Source organism: Thunnus thynnus, chromosome 6, assembly GCF_963924715.1.
Source record: "Thunnus thynnus chromosome 6, fThuThy2.1, whole genome shotgun sequence".
NCBI lineage: Eukaryota > Metazoa > Chordata > Actinopteri > Scombriformes > Scombridae > Thunnus > Thunnus thynnus.
In genome coordinates, this window is record NC_089522.1 from 8,265,986 (window position 1) to 8,287,683 (window position 21,698).

Consider the following 21,698-nt stretch of genomic DNA (forward strand, 5'->3'; position numbering starts at 1 on the left):
AACTCAACCCATAAACTGTTTGCACATTTCAGGATAAAACACTGTACAGTTTCATACCAGCAAATTGAGACTAATTCAGTTGTATTGATCATTCTAACTGCTCAGCCCATCCACAAATACAGCACCGCAGAGGCCAACTTATTTTTATTGTTATGATCTTCAAAATATGCAGGAAAAAAATGATTGTAGTAAAATTGAGTGAATGAGGTGACTGAGAGAGTTGGACCAAGGGGCTAACAGCTGTACTTCTGCCCGGTATGTGTGAAAAGCAAATGGCTTGATGGTAGACAAGGAAAAATACTCAATCACCAATTAGACTCCATGGGAAAATTGGCCTTCCAAGATGGCATTAAGCCATCTAGAGTATTCACTAAGTGGGTTTACCATGCTGTAAAAATCTGTCCTTATGGCTGTGTGCCCGCATACTGAATCTGAAGATATTTTTACCACTTGAAGCCCCGCTGTCGCTGGTGTACTAATGACTAACTGATACTCCAGCACTGCAAGACAAAGCCAAGGGACTCATGTCCCCAATTACAGACAAGTATGCCCCGTGCTCTCTTTCATCACGAGTAAAGTGCATCTTCACTTAAAGGTCAAAACAGGCAAATTGGACTTTTGGTGTTGGTATAGAAGGGAGGAGGAGGAGGAGGAGGAAGAGTTGGAGAGTAATGGACAAGGGATGAGGAAATTCCTTAACAGATCAGAGGAGTGTTTTGACTCTCTTAGATTGACTATAGATGACTATAATTCCATATGTGTTAATTGTTAAGATATGTGGATCACATTATGGCCGATGGATAACACACAGTAGCACCAACAATTCATTTGAGCTGAAGTATCTTCCACAAGGAGAGATTTTTTCCTACCTGTGAGCTATGATTCAAAGCATTTCATAGTGATTTCATGACTGCACTGTAAATGACTGTATGGAGTAATGTGATTGCATAACATATGAATACAAATCTCACCGGCAATACATGAATGAGATGCCGGCACTTAACTTTTGTAACTCAGTGGTGTTTTACTGTTCAGTGACTCACCGCAGGGTCCTTTGTGTTGGATGAGAATGGCCTTCTGAAGGGCACAACCCATGGCTCGCATCTCGCAGGGGCTGCCGTAACTGTGGCCGTCGGATCCACACACCGGGTCGGACGTTTGCGGGCAGGCCTCGGGGCACTCGCACACCGGCTCGTTGTTCTTGACCACGCACACCGCCCCATGATCGCACACTTTATCCAAGCAGGGGCTCAGTACGTTGAGATCTGAAGGCCGACCACCCAAGAGATAGAGAGCAAAGTTAGAGGGGGGGGGGCGGATACTGAACAGGATCGATGAGAAGTGGGAAGAATATAAAGTAGAGGTTGGAGAAAGGTCTGGGGCTGGAAAGGGCATAGGTGACAGGGAGGTAAGTTAGAGTATAGCTACATGGAGGACTGCAGGTTTTGCGTTAGGAAGGGTTGTGGGAGCAAAAGAGATATGAAGGAATATGCAATACAGCCCTATTCCTGTGACAACTCTGCTTCCTCAGCTTACTATGTCATTTCCTTGCCTTTGTGCCTGATGTATCCTGAATCTTTGAAGAGTCTGAATCCGGTGGCAAGAGGACAGCGGATAAAAACACGGCCCTGTGGCACAATAGAGATGAAACAGCCTACGAACAATGGTTGCACAGACTTTTTTTTTTCCAGGCAAGAAAATGCCTGGATTAATTGACCTTCGCAACGTGTACCTTCAAAGGCTGCCATTTGCATCTCAGTGAGAGCCACCGCTTCAGCCAAAGCTGGTTAAACTGACATGGAGGAGTGAGAAAAGGAAAAAGCACCAGGACGAGAGAGAGAGAGAGAGAGAGAGAAAATGTAGAGAACGGAGAAAGAGATAGAAAAAAAAAAAAGACACAGGCAAAGAGAAGAAAGAGCTCTCTGCTTAATAATTCAAAAAAGGCAAGCTCCTGGGCAGAAGCAGATATGAAATGTGAACATCACAGAGAGGTGTCTGCTTCAGTCTCTCCCTCTAACGCACTAGCTCCAGCATGACTTCATTAAAATGAGGGCTGGATTTTGCACCTGTGATTCTCGGTAGTGGCAGATGGGTGTAGGTTGGGCTGATATAACCTGACTTGATCGGGAGAGAGAGGAAACCGGAAAAACAGTAGGAACAATCCTTTGATCATAGCCTGCCACCCTGATTCAACCACTTCCTAATAGCTTTATGTGTCAATGAAAATATTACATGGCGGAGTGTATGGAGTGTGTGTGTGTGTGTGTGTGTGTGTGTGTTGAGGGCTTGGTTTGATGGTTGAACGTAGATGCCTTGAACTAGGAGGGTGTTCACTCCGGTATCAAGAGTAAGCAGGAAACGATAGCCCAGCTCCACAGTGATTTTCATTTGGAAAGCTTCACGCATGAGGGATGGATCACTCAGCTAAATGTGGTGTGTCTGCAGATTACAGGAAAAAAGCAGACGGAGGCATCAAAATTTATTTTTTTGATGAGAAGCGCTGGTGAAAATGGAAAGAGGTGCATTTTACACACAGTCAAGTCAAAACAAAACTTCTTCCTTCTCTTGTGCACTCTACCTCTTGCTTTAGTTGTTGTTAGGGGGCGGCGGGGGGAGGGGGGGGGGTGTTGCTGTCATGGAAACTGCCCCTTGTAATGACGCCACCCATGGCTCTGTCATTATCGTGACCATTATGGGATTAGATGGCATCACGGGGGGGCGACTTAGCATGCGCTGGAGATGTATGATTCGTTTATCAGCTCAGAAACATTTAGCAGTGCCTCTACTCGCTAATGCTGGGGTAAATGATCAACTGATAGCACAGAACAGACAGAGGCAATTAGCTTGTTTCGCTCTGATTAGGGTGATGGGAGGGGTATGTGAGGTAAGGATCAATGTCACCTCAACATCCTAAAATCAATCCTGTGTACCATCTTTCCAAATTATGATAGAAACTAAGGTATGGAAATTAAAACAGCTAAAAGTGAAGAGGGCTAGAATAGAGCGTTCATTATCTCCTACTGTTTTTCCGACTAAGTTGCGGCTGTAATTAAACAAATCTTCCCGGAGAAGGTGGAATACAGATACTTATTTTTCTGTTTTAATGCCATGCTGCTGATTCAAAGAGCTGGAAGGTATCCCATAAATATGTAAGCTATTCAAGCCATGCTGAATTTGGTACAGCTTCAAAAACAATTGATTCCCCGTGATCTCCTTTCAACACCTCGTCTGTGTGTGCCAGTGTGTGTAATGGTCGTAAGCTTGTGATCCGAGCTTAACTGTACAACCTTGGCCTCCATAAAAGTTCACCAGCCCACTTCCCAAGGACGGGCTCCTAAAGCCCAACTGCAGCCTCCGATAACGCCTTTTGTCTCCCATTCTCTTTGTTTCACACACATAAAAAAAGATGAAAGAACTCCCCTCCAAAACTAATTTTTTATCATCCTCTACCTCTGGGGGGCAAAATTTCCGCCTGATTTATTAACTGGAGAGGGTGTAAAAGAAAAAAGGAAGACAAAATTCCCCAAGTGTAAAAATCTTATGGCACAGTTAAAAACTGAAGCTGTCTTTTTCTCTCTCTCTCTCTCTCTCTTGGATGCAGGCAGAAGCTTTGAAATGGCAGCCGGTCACAACTAAGGCTTGTGGGATGGTGTTCACAAGTTCCAGCTTCCTCTTTCTCTCCCTGGTTTTCTCCCAAGCACTTAAATCCATCTCTTCATGCATGTATCAGTGTTTCTGTCAGCCAGGTCCAGAATAAACCAAAGTTGCTGGGTTTAAACCAAGCTATTTATATGTGGAAATTAGCTTGACAGTTGAATGGGAACATCTGCAGTGCCAAACACATAAGCTGAGTAGCCAAATCATTGTTTTAGTGTCTGAGCAGGTGCAGTGACTGGTCTGCTGTGACAGAAGGGAAAAGTCAGGGGAAACTGAAAAAAAAAACAAAAAAAAAACATGAATAATTCTTTCTAATCAAGGATTCTGCTCTGCTAGTGTGGACTCAGCTCTGTTTCTGTACCACCACGCCGGTTGACAGGACTTTACATTCTGGGTGTCACCTCAGTCTGTATCCTCTCCTGCCAGCCACCATGTAACTTTTCTGTTTTAATTAGTGTGGTATTTTAATGGCACAGCCAACCGCTTTAGGACTCGGAGGGGATTACTTCAGGTTAGGCCGCGCTACATCAACTTGCTCCGGCAGAGGCACTGGCCGTCCACATCGAATATTGAGAGAACACATTCTTCTGATGTCCTGATATCTGCTTCCTTGTCTGCCTGAAGTATCATTACTGCCCACTTAGTGGTGTTATGTGACGGGTAAAGTGGCGAGGACGCCACAGTGTAAGTTCTAAAGCTTAACAACCCCTCGTTAGGTCGGTGTGATGGCACAGCAAGCTCTGGCAGAACGCTGGCTGTGTTTGTGTGGTTGCTGTAGTGAGCAGTCGTACACTGTTAACCCCCCCCCCCCTGTAACATGTCAGTAAAATGCTGGGAGATTATTTTGGCGAGAGCTTCCTCCCATCTCCGCTTAGCTCATACATATGTTAATTGGACTTTCCCCCTCGTGTCCGTGTGCAATTCCAAATCGTTCCCTATATTATGCAGGGCAGTGAATCAGTGTAATCCAGGTGATGCTTGCAGTAGCCAACTGGCAAAGAGAATTACCAATAACTGCACCCCATTACAACACAGGACTCCAATGGGGCGAAGCCAATCTACAGCAAGCCCCGCCTTTTGGGTTCCTTCACCTGCAGCGCTTTGATCCGACTCCCTCTGCCCCCCCTCGTATTAAAAACATTTATGTATCATATTAGTCAAGGGAAAGGGAGGTGGAGAGAAAACGCTATATTAGCATACAGCAAAAGGCATACCCGCAGGCTGTGTCTGTCTACCACTGAATACTTATCACAGACAGGAGGTGAGTCGAAGCCTCTTTGTGCATTTACAACTAAGAACGTGCTGCTCTTCAAAATGGAGACAAGCGAAAACAGCGTTGGGAAAGAAGTGAGACAAGCTGAGATCCCTGATCTTGTGACGTGTCTATCAGAGGTGAGATGATATCTAAACACTCTTCCAAACGAGTGATTTAATCATCAGGATGCGTGTGCCTCTAGAAGTTCCAAAGTGATTTTGAAGATTTATCAAAGAATGATGTATGTAAAAGAAAAGAGCGTAGAACGACAAGCTCAATATTTGTTGTATCTCCTATCGGGAAGGGCTCAGAGGAAACACATCAAATGGAAAACAGAAAATTGGAAGAACTGCGTGATTGATTAGAGCTCGACGGTGCGTAACACCTACAGTGCCTCGAGTCACTTCTGACACCTTGTTGACCCACATTTCTCTGCAATTTCTGCACAATGACAGCCTGTGGGCCACAGTAAGTGGACTGGCGGTCCCTGGCTGCTGTCAATCTGGCTCCCACGGCACTTCCTCTAATTAACTTGATTAGGAAAAACAGCACCGGTGATCTTAGGCTGACTTACATACTCAAGCTCCACGACTGTTTGTGAGTCCAATCACCGCGGCTGTGCGTCGGCACGCAGGCGGAGATGCTCATCAAATAAACATGCAAATGATAAAATATTCGGCACAGAGTCTTGACACCTAAGGTGACTGATTTTCCTTTCCTGCTTTGCAGAGCTCTTTGTCAATGACAATGCGTCTACCGCTGAGTGATTTTGTGTTAACCTCCGGAGGCGACGAGCAACACATTTCAAGCAACTCGCTTGAGATTTTCTGCACTTGCAATCAGGCACTCACACACGCACGCGCGCGCACACACACACACACACACACACTCTCAGCTGTGTACACACGAAATGACAAAAGAGCCGTGAATAAAGAATTTGTGTCCGCAAAAGTAGCTCTTTCATTTGTTCACTTCTAGTTTGTCTGCCAGCGTGTTCTTCTCAGACTGTCTGTTTTAGTGATTTTACAGATTTATCTTCCTCTACACTCGCAAAAGTCACACTCCTGCTTGCATTTCTATTTTATGAATAGCCTAACTACCAATTTAGAAACTCCTTTCCACTTCCTATTCCACTAACACCAGCCGTGAGGGCAGTACGTCAACAGGCTCCAGGGAGTTGTGGTGAGCCACTTCACACTCCTGTAGTCTCTTCCATTGAATCAAAGTACTACTGAATGTGCACTAAAATAGCAGCAGCTGCTTGAAAAAAAAACCCACTGGGCAGGAAGTAAGATGTGATACAACTTGGGCCAACACTGAAAACATTTTTATCGTAAAAGTAATTTGTTTTATACACCGTCGGACTTTCTGAAATTGAATTCATTGATTTTCTTTTTTGAAAATTCTTTATTTTCAAGTTATTTTGAAAAAAAATCTCGTTTTCCCTTCAGTGGAAGTCCAGGTGAAAACCTCCCAACAATTACTAATTCATTTCATACTTTTTTACTTCACTATAGAGCTTTCTGTCGCTTCAGCTTACTGTCCATTATACACACACACACGCACGGCAGGAACAACGCATGTCTTTTCAACACAGTAACACTCAACGCTGCAGCTCCAAATATCTTTCCATAAAGCCGCAGGCGGTAAATCCAGGGGCCAAGGAAAAGCACATTAAGCAGAGTACATTACACACAGGTACAATGAGGAGCTGAGGACCCACTAAACAATTTTGATCATTATTGGTGAAAAGCACTGCAGAGATGTGGCCCACTTTCTGTGCCTTTCCTGCCAAATTCATGAATTCAGCATGTCGCGGCTTAACAGTTTGAAGTATCACAATTCTGTTGATAAGCTGCTATAAAGCCATCCAAGACTGACTTCCTTTTGCATAACGGTCAAAATTTGAGTTGAACTTTGAACTCATGGTTGCCCTTGGTGACTTGTCGTACTGAAAAAAAACTGAAAAATAAAAGAGAGAATAAAATATTTGGGAGCCTGTGCTTGTTCCTCTAAATATAGCTGAATTATCACAACATCTCTGCTACAACAGCCCACATTACACACACACTTCCTTATTTACTTGGTGCTGGTACCCCGCTGAGCTGACATCACATGGGAAAGAGAAAAAAACAGGATTTCATTGCTTCAGCCTGAAAAATATTCCGTACGTGTTCCACGCTGTGAAATGACTAATCGAAACCATCTGTATGGATTTACAATCAATTATAAATTAACTGTAGCAGATATTTCTCGCTTTTTAATCAGACAGTGGATGATGGCAGGTTCTATTGTAGTGTGAGGCTGAAATGTTTTAATCAATTTTTGTGTGTGTGTGTACTGGTAAAAGCTCTATAGTGAAGGTGATGAGAATTCCAACAAAATCGATCAAATGATGTCAAGCATGACGAAAAGTCCTGAGTAAAAAAAAACCAAAAAAACAACTTGTGATCTCTTTTAACTGTTGCTGCTGCGTGAGCTGCTTTGTCATCTCATCTGTTTATCTGGTGATGACATCTTTTCTTCTTCCAGTGTCACAGTGCTTTTATATTCTATCTCAGATCCAAGGCTGCAGACCTATTCACCCTCTTTCCCAGCAGCCCGTTCTGATTCACTTCCGGCAAATCCTTCACAGGCTCACGTGTTCCCGAGCGTTCTCTGGCATTTTGAAGATTTGTGACTCTGACCGGACGTAAGTTAATCAGCTAAACAGCATCTCGTTGTCTGCGTCTCGAAATTGAAGAGCTTTCGATATCAATCAGATTGTTCCCTGTGGAGGACGGCGGTCAGGACATTATGGACACGTGTGGGTCCTTTGCATGATGATTCTTTGTGGGGGCGAGAACCGACAGGGGAGGGGCAACGTTAGGTGCTGTCACCCGCATGAAAGGAGATTTATGACGGTGTCAGATCTGGAGAATTTCATCCGTTTGACAGCTGGCAGGACGATCGATCACCCCGCCCCACGCACCACTCAGCCAATGAAACGAGAAACGAGATCATTATTTATCAAATAATGATAATTTAATATATCAAACTCTTCCTTCTCAGACAAATGAAACTTTGTCTGAAGTCTCAAGGTGGTGCGTGTGTGTGTGTGTGTGTGTGTGTTTGTGTACCAGGATGACACAGAGGTCATTGTGAAAGCGTCTTTTGACACCGCCAGTCACTGTCATAGCACAAGCACGACGGAGCACAATGGATGCGTGTGTCTCACACTGAACACAGTTTATGCGTCTGCCGCGTGATCAGTTAGCGCTACTGATCGACAAGTCAGTCTTTTCAGAAGACGGAAACACACGCGCGCAGACGAGACTGTGCACGTATCCTTCCCGGTGTTTGTCAGAGTTGTGAATCTCCACAGTCTTTTATCACAGAGAGGGACCCACTATCTAATCTAGACTCAGTTCTACAAACAAACTGGCAGTAAAAAACATCGAAAGGACATGAGGGACAGAGAAGGGAAGACAGGAAGGAAGGAAAGAAGTAAGAAAGAAAGAAAGAAAGAAAGAAAAAGAAAGAAAGAAAGAATGACGCACACACACACACACACAGTCCTTGTGTGCGTACTGTATCATCTGTCTGACTAAACCAACAGTCTCAGTGGGCACCTACGCTTGCCTCTTTTGATGTTTAATTAAAACCGAATCAGGGGGTTGGCGTTTGTGCTGCTCTGTTTTGAAAAAAATATGCAAATGTCAATAAAAATGCATTAAAGAAACATACTACCAGTCGCTGACGGCTTGGCTGCGCAGGGGAGGGGAGGAAGGATGAAGAGAGAGACAGAAAGTAAAATAACTAAACAAACAGGGGAGGGGGCAGGACTCAGACACCATTTGCCAGAAATAATGAAACACAGCAAAACACATAAGCGCTCGCACTGCCATTTCCACTACTTAATTTATGCACAGCTCAGACGGCTGAATAATGCTAATGAGCGCTGGTGTCTCCTGACGCTGACAACTGGAGATAACTTTGGTATTCAGCTCCACCCCGACGCCTGGAGGACGGGCAGATCTCGCTTGTTTTATCGGCCTCCGTTACACCAATAACTGTAATGTGGAGTGCGACTCTGGACAATTTTACACAACGTATCTGCCGTGTAGATTTCCCGATTGAGGTAATGTGACACCGAGCGGCGTTTGCAGTGGCGTTTTAATGCATGCTGGGTAATCGGGGTAAGATGGGAATGGGTAAAAATGCTTCCAAATCAGTAAGACACAATACCTGGTATTCATATTTCCTCAAATTATCAGAGAAGCATTTGGCCAAATAAACTGTAAATGTTATGCCTGAAAATACACATGTAGGAAATATAATACACTTTTTCACTAAAGGAAGTACAAATAAGTGAAAGATGTGTTTAAGCACAGATCTGTAAAAAATGTGAGGGTTTCACTTATTTATCTATCTGTAAAAACATGTATTTTTGACAGGAAACAACAAGTTATTTCAATGTGTACTTGTGAAGATGCACAAAAAAAAAGGAAATTCTGAGTTTCTGAATAGTTTTCCCATTTTATAATTTCTCTCAAATTGAACCATCTGAAATGTGTACAGATTTGTTTTCAATAGTCGTTTCCATTTTGTATTCGGCCTCAGGTTAATATAATACGCTGATTCACTAAGCTCAGAGGCTAACAAATCTCTTATTGAATCTGATATATTAGATGACCTGAGCTCTACCCTTTACTTTCTGCCTCACTACATAACAGACGCACTATGTCTTTCATTGCCACTGGATGTTGGTATTAGACATATATTTTATGATGTAGACTGTTTTGTTTTGTGCTGGTTAAAAGGGCAAACATTGCCAGCTGCAGATGATGTCAGCTGTAGCTAATTTATATTACTGACATCAGTAACTTCTCCCCAAACTCCAAAAACAATTCTTGGCTGTTGTCTATGGATTCCATATGCTCTCCACTAGCTGATGTCTATACGATGCTGAAGTCTGGCTGAGAATATCTCATTGATCAGGTCAATTTTAAGAGTCGGGATCTTAAAGATTAAACTTAAATGCATGTGATACCAGTGATTTGATTAACTTACTGCTTCTGAATCAAGACTTTCAGAATTTGGAGAAGGTTGCTGGTGAAAAATAAGGTGTACGAAAGTAAGTCGACTACACCTGTTATTTCAACATGTCAGATACATATTTAAAGTTACTACAAGGAACTTTTAACTGGTTATGAAACAGTCTCATGATGCCTCTATATGACCTATATGAGCAAACGAGACCATCAGTGAGAAGATTTTCTATTTCTATATAGTTATTCTAAATGGATTCCAGTGGTGCTCATGGCAAACGTAGTCTTCATCCCGGGAAACACTACCACTTTTGTCCACAGGGGCCGCTAAAATCAACACACCATGAAAGTTCCTTGTAGTAACTTTAATCAATATTTAATATCTACGGCTATTAATCTCATTTTCAGGTTGTAGCCACACGTTGTGAGCACTAATGGGCCACCACCAAAACTGAAGTCTTTCTACCTTCTCAGCCGATAAATGTGGTTCAGCTGAATTTTAGAGTTTTAGTCGAGTACTTTTTGCTTAAGTTACTTTCAGCTGCTGAGAGGTAGACCTAAATGGATTTAATATAAGGGACTCAAAAGGATTCAACGAAATGCAGTCGAACTCCAACCCCGGTGCAGCTTTTATGCTCACAAATGGTAGGGAACGGAGGTTTTTGCTTTCATCGGGCAGTTGCAAGCTTTTATGAGATAGTCCTGATGATGGGGAGAGGGACTGTTCAGGAGGCCATGAGGTTAGGAGCTGGCGTGCACTACAGCATGCAGAGAGGAAGGAGTCAGAGGTGAGCAGTAGTTAGGCAGGTAGGAACAGAAGGAGCTTTTTTCTTTTTAGTTAGACAGGGTATAAAACACAGAGAGCAGGGAGAGAGAGGAAGATTTCTCCAACCTCACGGATCACATCTTTGCAGGAGGGAGAACAGAAGGACAATAATGACACAAAGAGACACACAAAGACAGAAGGAGTGAGAGGAAAAAGACAGCAGTACGAGACCCCTCCTGTTAGGTCCACTCGGAATGAGGGCAAGGGCTTCACCCCTCAGAGTCCGCCTGATGAGGTCGCCCACTGGGTGACCCTACTTTCCACCTGCGGCCAGACAGCCAGGAAGACGGCCACATGGACAAAGACAGACAGACAGACTGACTGACGCACTGAAACAAGAAAGAATAGCTTTTTTTTTATACAAGAAAAGCAACATACAAGACAAAAAGACAAAGACAGAGAAGAAGAAAATGACAAAAAGCCACCGAAGTGGAAGACTGGCACTAGTGAAGGAGTAGAAGACAGAGAGCGGATGAATGAAACATGAAGGTGGTGTTTCATTTTTGGGTGTGTGTGTGTGTTTTGAGATGGAGGGATGAAGCGTGACAGGGATGAGGAGATGGATGGGAGGTGAACGGGTGGAGAAGTGAAGGCACGGGTTTTTATAAGGAAGGCATACAAGTCCTGCCTTTTTACCCCTCCCCCCCTTCAGAGAGCATCACTGAGCCATTTCAGACACTTTTCAGTAAAGTCTAAAGTACAGACATACACACAGTAAGCCTGGAAGATAAAGACAGGGACAACACATTGAATATAAGCAGAGGAAGACACAGAAGAATAAGAGAAAAAAAGATTAGTTCTTATGAGGCCCCATGGGAGCTGTCAACCCCTCTTTCCCAATCCTCCAGCTCCACTCACCACAAGGCCCTTGGTGCTTGATGGGGATGAGGGTCCTGCCCAGACACTCCGCCTTGCGTCTCACACAGTCGTTGGTGTAGGTGTGGCCGTCCTTGCCGCAAACGGGCTTGTAAGTCCCGTCGCACTCGATGGGATCGCAGGAGCAGCGGGCGGTCAGCTGCTCCACCAGACACACGGCGTTGAAGAGACACTCCTCCTTACACTCCTCTGGAAGAAGGAGAGGGGTAGAAAACAAATGAATCCAGCATCTATGTATAGTCTATACTTGTGTATTTCTATTCAGCGTCATGTGTCAATTAAACAGCTGCCTCCCAAATGTACAATTGAACAAGTGATCCCTTGTACGGAAGCATCTGCATTTTGTTATGTGCTTCTACTCATTTATTCAGGTTTTTCCTTTAATTTGTCACCCATCTGTATGTACACTGATAAGGCCGAGTCCTGCTGCCAATTTTGTGACAGTATGTGAGACTGATCGCCACAGAGGAAAGGACAACAGAAGTACTCAGCAAGCATAAAAAAAATAGCATTTCAAGCTAGAAAAGTGTTAAACTGATTGTTCTTCCTGCTGTGTGACACCGCTGCTCCAACCGCAGAGAAATAAATCAGTTTCCATCCAAACAGTAATTACATGTTAAGGTGAATTGATGTCACTGGTAGCGCGTGTAAAAGCTTATCTTTCAGCAGCAGAGGTTTAGCCTTCTGCAGAAACACATAGAAACTGTTTTAACCACACATCAGAAATGAAGATATGTCAGTTAATTGAGTATTAATACAATAATTAGTCATTCCAAGAAGAATGGATTAGCCTGTTCACAATTATAGATAATAAAATCACAAAGGAATTTAATTTTAGTCAAACGGTATAAATAACGAGTGTAAGGTCTGATAAATGAAACAAGTCAGCCGACGGGAAACAAAACTTTTTAGAGGGTGTTTGTAAGTTTCAGTTTATTTTAAGTGTTCGGTATTCCCGTGGTCTTTTAGTTCAAAGCACATTAGGTGAAAAAAAAACTGTTAATATTTTGTGGAAATGAACTTCAAGTGTATTTTCTAAAACCGAGAGAGTAATTTACCATCATGACAGAACCGACTGCTCCAACCACACCAGAGATTGGATTGTGAATAAGTGAGAGCAGCCTGTGAGTAACTAGATTTAATCAAAATACAGTAGCTTTAGTTTTGATTCAAGTGAATATTACTGTATTTCTGTCAGTTAAGAAAAGGCTTTTCCCCAAAGTTCCCCTCACTTTTATTGCTTTTATTTCAACTCGAACCACAGGAGGAGAAAAAAAAAACCTTGCAACTTATTGTATGAAGTGACACTTAATAATATTGAGATTGTTAATGCATTCAAGTTTCTGAATAACTTTAATAAAATTGGGGAACTCTAACTCGAGAATTTCATTTTGGGGTCAAATTAAAGTCTAAACTATTATATTCATTACATTTTGACTCACTAAGCAGAAATCTACTGCGGAAATTAAGAAAAAAGAAAGAAATACTGGTAATGTGAAATGGCAAATTTGCCATTGAAGTGAGAAAATCCAATTTGAAGCAGGCTTCTGTTCTGGAGGCGCTCACTAGGCTTCGAATTTATTTCATTCCTGATCAGTGGATCAAATTTGTACAGCAATTCAATTCCTTCTTCTCCTTTCTTTAAAAGCCTGTCATGCCACACTTAATTACATTGCTGCTGTATCTGAGTGAGAGGGCTACAAGGATGTGCAATGTCATGGTTACAAGTCGAAATGGCCATTTTCATTAGTTACCAATTTGTAATTTGCTTTGGGATATGATTTCATGGATCTCTGTTTCAAATTGAATTATTCTTTCATTTGAAAAGGCATAGCAGATAAAACGGGGACCCTAGTTCCTTCACTTGCACGCACGCTCGTGTCCGCACACAGACTGACACGCAAACACAAACTCACAGTGCTACTTAGATCGAGATTTGTGCAATTTTAAGCCCTAACACTACTCCATCAGCCCGTCAAGCAGAGCGGACGGGATAACCAGGGTGTGTAAAAACAAATGTGTGTATCAGCCTCTATTGTTGACTGTACAAAAGGGCGTCCAACAGTGATCTATTCTTATCTTTGGTGTTGTTGGGGTTCTCAGTACATGGGCGGGGGTCTCCCCACATCACTGCCGTAAACCTACACAGCCGTGTCTTTGCTAGGCCCTGCCGATGACACAGTGGGAAAATTGGATTTTTTTCTGATGGCTATCAGACGTACAGTAAAAGCTGACAGCTCTTTGTTGACTAAGGCTTAAACCCCCTGTTCTAATAGCACAGATAACAGCCCTGGAGGCTCTTATCAGGCTGCAGAAGGCTACTGCTTGCATGGATACAGTACAGACCCGAGACCTTAGAGTCATTTATCTCTGTGCCATGGAGTGGAATATAGATTTTAATGCTAGTTCGCCTGCACCTGTTCAAATCATGTGACATGTGTGAATGCTTGCCTGTATGACAATGTAATGCAGATGTTTCATGACTCATGCATTGTGTCAGCATTATTTTTACGTATTTTTGAAAATTACCACAATGACTAAAAAGATGAGGGTGAAATCTATCCATATATACAGTACTGTATATTTTCATTTTTCACACTTTCATATTTATGTAACTTTCCATAGAGCCTGCAGTCTGTTGTGAAAGTTACATATAGTGATAGTGTCCTGTGGGCAAAACAGTGGGAACTAAAAGCTAAAAACCCTCAAATCTGGGACACTATTGGGGTGTGAAACTTACTGCAATGGTGCCTTAATGCACAGGCTTACTGAGGCTTAAGCCCCGAGCTCAAGGCCCCAGGTCTCAGGGGCCTCACAAGACATGAGCTTAGAACAAAACAAAACAAAACAAACAAAAAAAAAAAACCCACAGTAAACACGATGTAGGAGACTACTGGTAAGCTACCTGTGAGGTGGCAGACATGATGAGGAGTAAATCATCTCGCTGTGTTTCAACACTCTTTATAAAAACATGTCATTACGTTGGTTTGAACATGGCAGCACGTCACCAAGCAGCGTCAAAAGTTTTCTTGTCAAAGTAAAGACAACGAAAAGGACAAAAAAATGTCACATGGACTTGGAGGAGGGCTTTGTGGCAGAAACGATTCAATATTGGGAGTTTTTTAGTGCAATGAGGTGAATACATCGGCAGTTGAACTGCTCAAACTCAAAAGCTTAAAAATTGCAGACTGTGTTACGGACACAGCTCTTTCCTTACCATTCCAGTCACCAACGCAAGCTGAGAGCGATCTTTCTCTAAACTTTACTTTGTTAAAAGTAGACTGTGTGACTGCATGACATTCTTCGAGCCGTAAAAAGACACAATCAAGGAGTTTGTGGTCGAAGAAGACCAGAAGAAAGCACTGCTGAGGGTAAGACTATATGCTCTATTTATACTTTATTATACTTATATTATATTCTTACCGGTTTTTAATTGAAAAGACCGATATTCTCATGTTGCCGCTGTGCTCACAGGTCTACTTGGCTTATAACCTAGTTTTGTCTTGACTTATTGTTGATGTATTGTCTTACATTGATGAGTTTCATGTTCTATTTAATGATTTGGAGGGCAATCCATTTTCTATTTGTTGCTGCCCATTGACGCAGGGTGCTGAATTAATGCTGCCGTGGCATATTGTGAAGGCCAACAGTAGCCCCACAAGCTAATGGCTATCAAGGTGAAGCTAGTGAAGCTAGTCACAACTACAGCAATGGAAGGAAGTCATGAAAAAACAAAAAGAACAGGAGGAAATCATCAAGGAGCTGACTAAATGAAGGGCGGGGGGGGGCGACAAAAAGGAAAAAAACAGCAAAATGATGCACACAATGCCACATTTGGACATAATCTTAAATTCCATGGTTTCTACAAATATTGGACAGGATAAGAAGAGGAGGAAAGGAAGATCTCAGTGTAAATTATTGTGTGAGCTTACCCTGCCTTCTGCAGGGTCCTGCATGGATCTTCCTGAGCTTGATGCCTTTCTGAATGCCTGTAGATGTCATGGCGCACTCGCTGCGGTAGGTTTGGCCGTCGCTGGCGCACAGTGGCTCCAGACTTGGGGGGCATGATTCCGGTGGGCTGTAGATGAGGGGCTGGCGGGTGTGGGCCTCGACCCGGCACATTGTGTTGAGACTGTTCTCGCTGTCTTTACACGGGTCTGTGGAGACATGGATATGAATATGAACTGAACAGAATGTAGCACAATTTAATTTGGGAAATAACATTAAAAATCTGTTTATGTTAATTAGACCCTGGGGATTGAACATAAAAGCTTTATTTAAAAACATCTCTTCCGTCCATCATTTGGTTCTCTGTGGATGGAACAACAATAGCTTGGCAGAAGAAAAACACATTAAAAATATAACAGGATATGATGTGTCCTGGCTTAATTGCCTGACAACTGGCAACTGTTCAATTCTTTTCCAAAGTAACGTCCTTACGTCCTGTTTGGTAAGCCAGTTTTTAATTTGCGGTAAACAACAATATACCTGCCACATGTTTTTCACATCAAATAATCACCTCAGTATAGGCTGAATGCATTAACTGCTGTTTGTTTGACAATATTAGTTTAGTAAATTCAAGGGGAAGAGAAGAGAAGAGAGGACTAAGGAAGGGTAGAGGGAGAGAAGAGACATGATCCTCCATCACCGCTGTTCCACAGATATTATCAGTAGCCCAGCAGCTGAGAGCAGCTCAGAGTGGGACCTTGGATGTGAAGGGGAGACAAGCAAATGGATGAAGAGACGGTCGGTTTGATTCGCTCCCTGGCACCTCCCTCCTTCCAGGGGAGCGTCGGTCTGGCACGCTCGGCCGTATCAGTCCGTGATCATAATGGAATTGGTTTGTGGATGTGTGGGATGGGGGCTGTTACTCCTTGAAACAGGAGCCCGGGCTTTATCCTGCTCGCCACGCTTTCAGCATGTGGGAAGACAAAGGATTTATGTAGCACCGTGACATATTAAATCACTGCCAAGCTGCCGGCGAGTCATTCAAAACATACCAAGGATGAAACACCCTATCATCAAGGAAAGGAAGAGAAAGAGAATGACAAAGGGAGAATAAGGGGAAATGGTTTCCAAAGACCTCTGGCAGCAATACAAAGAGCGACAATGCAGGAACATAAAAAGGGACAGAGCGGTTTGGCTACAGAAGGTTGGGAAGCGGAGTGACCGCGGCCAGGCCTCGGATTGTTCTCTATCAGCACCATGCAAAGGCTTGCAGAGACTAGCGACCGAGCAAATGGGGGGTTTTATCGTAATGCACGCAGTGTATCTGCATAACACAGCGCTTCATCTGCCAACTTAGACCATTATCTGAGAGAAAAACCATTACCCCCCATTAACCGAGAAGAACGCCTTCCACGATCCAAGCCTTCGCCTAGCTGAGCAAGGAGGGTCATTTCAAAAAAGAATGGCCTGTTTGCTGCAAAAACTAGCAGTGTGGATAAATCAACTGCATTCGTCTGGCTAGGGTTAGCAACTTGAAATAGCCAAGGCTTTAGATGAAATGGCTGAAGGAAGATTTAGAGGACCATCAAGGCCGACTGCTCCCCTGAGCCTCGGCCCTCTCCAGGGAGGACGGGGCAACTCAGATCCCCTGGGCCGACTCAGGCTGGATTTATGCGCCCAACCTTCCGCTGGCAGACCTGCACATCCATCTCCCATTGCCCACCACCCAGCTCTGTCTCCCAGAGGCTCCTGCTGCTAGGAGATGAAGTTTGTGTCTGCTGTTCCTTTTCCTCCATCTGGCTTGCCACAACAAAAACAACACAAAAAAAAAAAAAAACCCTCAAAGTCGAGTGCCTTGGGAGTAAACAACTATCGCCGGATGATAACAAGGATAAGCAAAAAAAAAAAGCTGGGCCTGACAAAAACGACAGCTCTGAAGACCTACTTAGAGAAAACAACAATTCGCACCGCAGGAGTACCTGTGTGAAGCAAAGCAACCTGAATGAAAAATGAGAATTAGCAGAGGCGTGCCGTAAGTAAATGGAACACGTGAAGGAGAAACAACAACAAAAGCGAGACGTTGTAAACAGAGTGAGGAGAAGAGAAGAGAGGAAAAGGAGAGGAGCATCTTTTTCAATCAATTTGCCAAATGTTTTCTGGTTCCAGCATCTCAAATGTGAGAATTTTCTTTGTCCTTGATTATATCAATGGAAGTTCAATATCTTTGGGTTTTGGGCTCATCAAACTAATCTAGAAAATCTCGGGCGGCCTATTGTCGGGACGCTCTACAGACACTCAATTGATAAATGATACAAATGATTAATCAGAAGAAAACATGAGAAGAGAGCTCACCGCAGTGCCCTTGGTATTGCACTCGTATGTTCTTCTGGTTCTTGCAGGCGTGCTGATGAAGCTCGCACTCGTTGCGGTAGTCCTTTCCATCACTGCCGCACACAGTCTTCTCCGGTGTGCCCTCGCAGCCGAGGGGGCACATGCATTTAGCCGACAAGCCATCTGACGACTGGACACAGGTGCTGCCGTAGCTACAGGTCACCTCGGTGCAGGGGTCCTTCAGAGCTGCGGGAAGGGACAGACATGAAAACAAGGTTTAGTCAAACGCAGATGGGTTCTTACAACCGTGTACACGTGTCAACCAGCTGCACTCCGGGACGCTCACCGCTACTGTACGCTGAAGCACATCGTAGCTGACAGGCCACCTCATTTAAGTGGCTCTGCCGGTGCACTTTTGGAGGCCCGGCGCAGATATTCTGGGCTTGAAGAACTACTTGACACCCCTGGGTAAGGACGCACTGTCACAGCTGTCTACTCGTACAAACAAGTTGCGTTTCATTTCGCGGTGCGGAGTGAATTGAATTAGGAGCTTTGCATTCACAACACATCATCTAATGCTATGCTCCGGCATGCTTCCGTCGCCACGGCTGAAGAGCAACCCCTCTGAATATTTACCTTTCCACAAATGAGACTGAGAGAGAGAGGAGGGGGAAAAGGGGGAAAGAGGTATTCCCCCCCCTCCCTCCTCCCCCCACTCACCCACCCACCCACCCCGAGGACTTTGTTTCCACTATAATTAAACAGTGAGCCACTTGTCCCTGAATGACTCATTCCAATGATAGGAGAGGGTGCGACTTTTAATTTTGCCAGCGTTCGCCACTGATGGGGCCTTTTCTTGGGTTTCATATGCTCGACAAAAGGCGGTCAACAGATTATAATCACTGTCATCTCGACACAACGATACATATTTATGACTGTCATGGACAAACATGCTCTCCCGTGAGAGAGGAGCCGAGCGCTGGCAGCCCTCTCATTTCCTAAGCTCGCCAGTTTCAGAATAAATATTTACCCATGTCTGATTTTATCCTCTCTTTTGTTACAACCGACATCAATGCATTTTATTTAAAGCGGGAACGCATATATTGAATCTCCAGTTCTTCACCTTTTTGTTTAGTTTTTTTCTTTCACAGACATTTCCCTCACCTTTTTGAAGAGAAGCTTGTTTTAGGTTTGTCTTCTTTTTTTTTAACTTTTTTTGTAATATGATACTCTACTTCAGGATGGAATGGCACGACTGCCTTGTTAATAAAAGACTGGAATGTGTGCAGAGATATATTATGGATGTGGAAGGAGACAGGAGTGCTACAAGGAGTGCTCTTGATCAAAGGATATCCCCTCACTTCGCCTTCTGCATCTTCATGACACATCTCCCCCCCCCCCCTCTTTCTTTTTCCGCTCTCTCCTGTCAAGTCCTTTTGAGGTTTGGTGCGTTAGACTTGTTAACGAACACTTTTTTTTTTTTTTTTTTTCATTTTATATTTTTGCTGTATGGCAAAAGAAACTTTGAAACCTGCTCTAGACCTAATTTATGACAACAAAAAAAGTAACTCAAAATATAGTACAAAAATTACAGCTCTAACTAACGGAGGCTTACTGCCGTCATGAGTCCTTACCGGAAATCATCAATTCATTGTGAGCCGTTGATGGCAGCTAACGTGGACCAGACAGTGATTGTGACACTTGGCCTCTAATTTGTGTCTAATCATATGAACAATGAGACACTGATGACCTGTGGGAAAACGCTGCGGTAACGACCTTGTTGTATCTGCCAGAGCAGGTAAAAGGTCGTGTTAAATCACAGCGGCGGCAATTACACACAAGATACTCTCACTACACAATTTGCACTTATAAAATAGTTTGAGCTCTTGTTATGTCATATATACTAGTAGAAATAACCTTCAAAGCCATACTGTTTTGATGCACCCGCTGTAGGGGAAAGAGAGGGGGAGGTATGTGTCAGGACAAGAAGAAGCACCTTGTCAGAGCGCTTATGGTTTCAGCGAAATGGTGGTTGTTAAGGTGGAGGTGGTAGTCACAGCAAGCGAGGAAGAGGAGGAAGATGAGGGAGAATCCCAGTGATCCTCCTCGTCTGCAGAGAGGGGCCCCTGTTTGCTTTGTGACAGTAAACAGCATCCTCCTCGCACTTCTTGATCTCATTAAAAAATAGCCCAGGCTTTCTCTCTTTCTACCCGCAGCTTTCCTTTGCTCTGAGTGAAGCTGGCGTGTTGACAGGTAAAGACGGGTGGGGGCGACAGTAAAGGGGCACAAGAGCTAGGTAGAATAGGAAGGGGGAGGCGGTGGCTCTTGATTTAAATGCTAACAGGGGCCGATTTGGATACGAAGCGCAGCCTCGATGGGGCGTTAGTGCAGATAAGCCTCTCTTCTCAGACTCAGACAAGCAGGCAAATTGCCTGGGTGAATGTGATCGGTGTAACAAGCGCACGTGGAGGAAAAAAAAAAAAAAAAAACAAGAAAGAAAGCACTCACCGCAGCAAACTTCAGGGAGTTCTCGCTTATATTTTCTCATTATTATCATGTGAAAGGTGGCAAAAAAAAAAAAAAAAAGCGGGGAGCTGAAAAAAAAAAAGTCAGTAAAGCTGGCTTCACTAAATTAGAATGATCCTCGCTGCCAATTAGATCAGTCTCCCTCAGTGGAGTAAAGCTCAGCGAGGTTTAGACTGCAAAGATAATGAGAAAAAAAAAAAAAAAGACAGATAAGGATACAGATAGACAGAGAGATAAAGACACAAAGTGACACTGACGCAACAGCGTTCCAGCACAAACAGAGAGAGATGGCATCTCTGGTTTATGATGAGGGAAGGAGAACAGCATCACTGGGGCCCAATTAAAACACTATTCTCTCATATATTTAAAATTATGATCAATTAGACTTTTTATGGAGAGTAAAATTCAATTTTTTTTACATGAAAGTTACATGCATTTTCTAAAAATCCAGCTACTTTTAAATCTACTTTGGACTTTTCAGTCCGTCACAGCTGGACGTGGATTTGATTGGCAACAAGTGCTCCGGTTCTTAATCACAGGCTTGCAGCATTTGAACGGACACACCTCCCGCAATATCTACACTCAGCAGGTTTGATTCATTTGAATCAGAGCACCTGCATTGTCTGCCAGTCAGGGTCATACTGTGACTGGACTACCTGTGTGCCTAATTGTGAATTCATGTGATGTGTGGTGATTCATGAACACACACCTTCACAGTCCAGGACTAACATATGAACTTCTCTGCAAGTTGGGCTTTAATGTCGGGTAAATTCAATTTTTGATAGACATGTGTCTGTACTGTAACTGCAGAGGTTAGATCACTACTAGCAGTGCTTACTCTTAAAGTGTGAAGCCAAAATAAGGCAGCGTGATTGGAGATAAAGTCAATAAGAAGACGGCGGTGGACGTGAACGGATCAGTTCACTCTGCGTGACGTAAATTGAGACCTGTCGCTTGAGCTGAAAATGTTAAAAATTGAGCTAAAAATGTTTGCTTATTCCACATTGAATATAAATATTTAATGTAAATGCACCTTTTACAGTCACTCTTCCATATATAGTCACACAAGCTGTGACACCTCACTAGATTCAAAATGAATGAACAACCTTTGAAGGATGTTTAAACCGAAGCAGATGACAGACATGATTTTGTGTCTTTCCTACATGTTTTTTGTGCATACACATACACGTCATGTTTTTTAATACATACCTTTTGAATATGTATATTTGAAAACTGTGTAGTAAGTGAT

General features: G+C 43.4%; 1 protein-coding gene across 2 annotated transcripts in view; it reads right to left on the reverse strand.

Moving 5' to 3' along the window:
* Nucleotides 1-21,698, reverse strand: part of agrn (agrin) — a 258,804-nt gene that overhangs the window by 70,207 nt on the left and 166,899 nt on the right. For both annotated transcript variants that reach the window (XM_067591515.1, XM_067591516.1), the window contains 4 exons: nucleotides 17,945-18,169; nucleotides 15,577-15,801; nucleotides 11,627-11,833; nucleotides 1,044-1,265 (listed from right to left, as the gene is read on the reverse strand). In XM_067591515.1, the coding sequence (XP_067447616.1) occupies nucleotides 1,044-1,265; nucleotides 11,627-11,833; nucleotides 15,577-15,801; nucleotides 17,945-18,169 (879 nt within the window). The remainder of the gene's footprint in view (nucleotides 1-1,043; nucleotides 1,266-11,626; nucleotides 11,834-15,576; nucleotides 15,802-17,944; nucleotides 18,170-21,698) is intronic.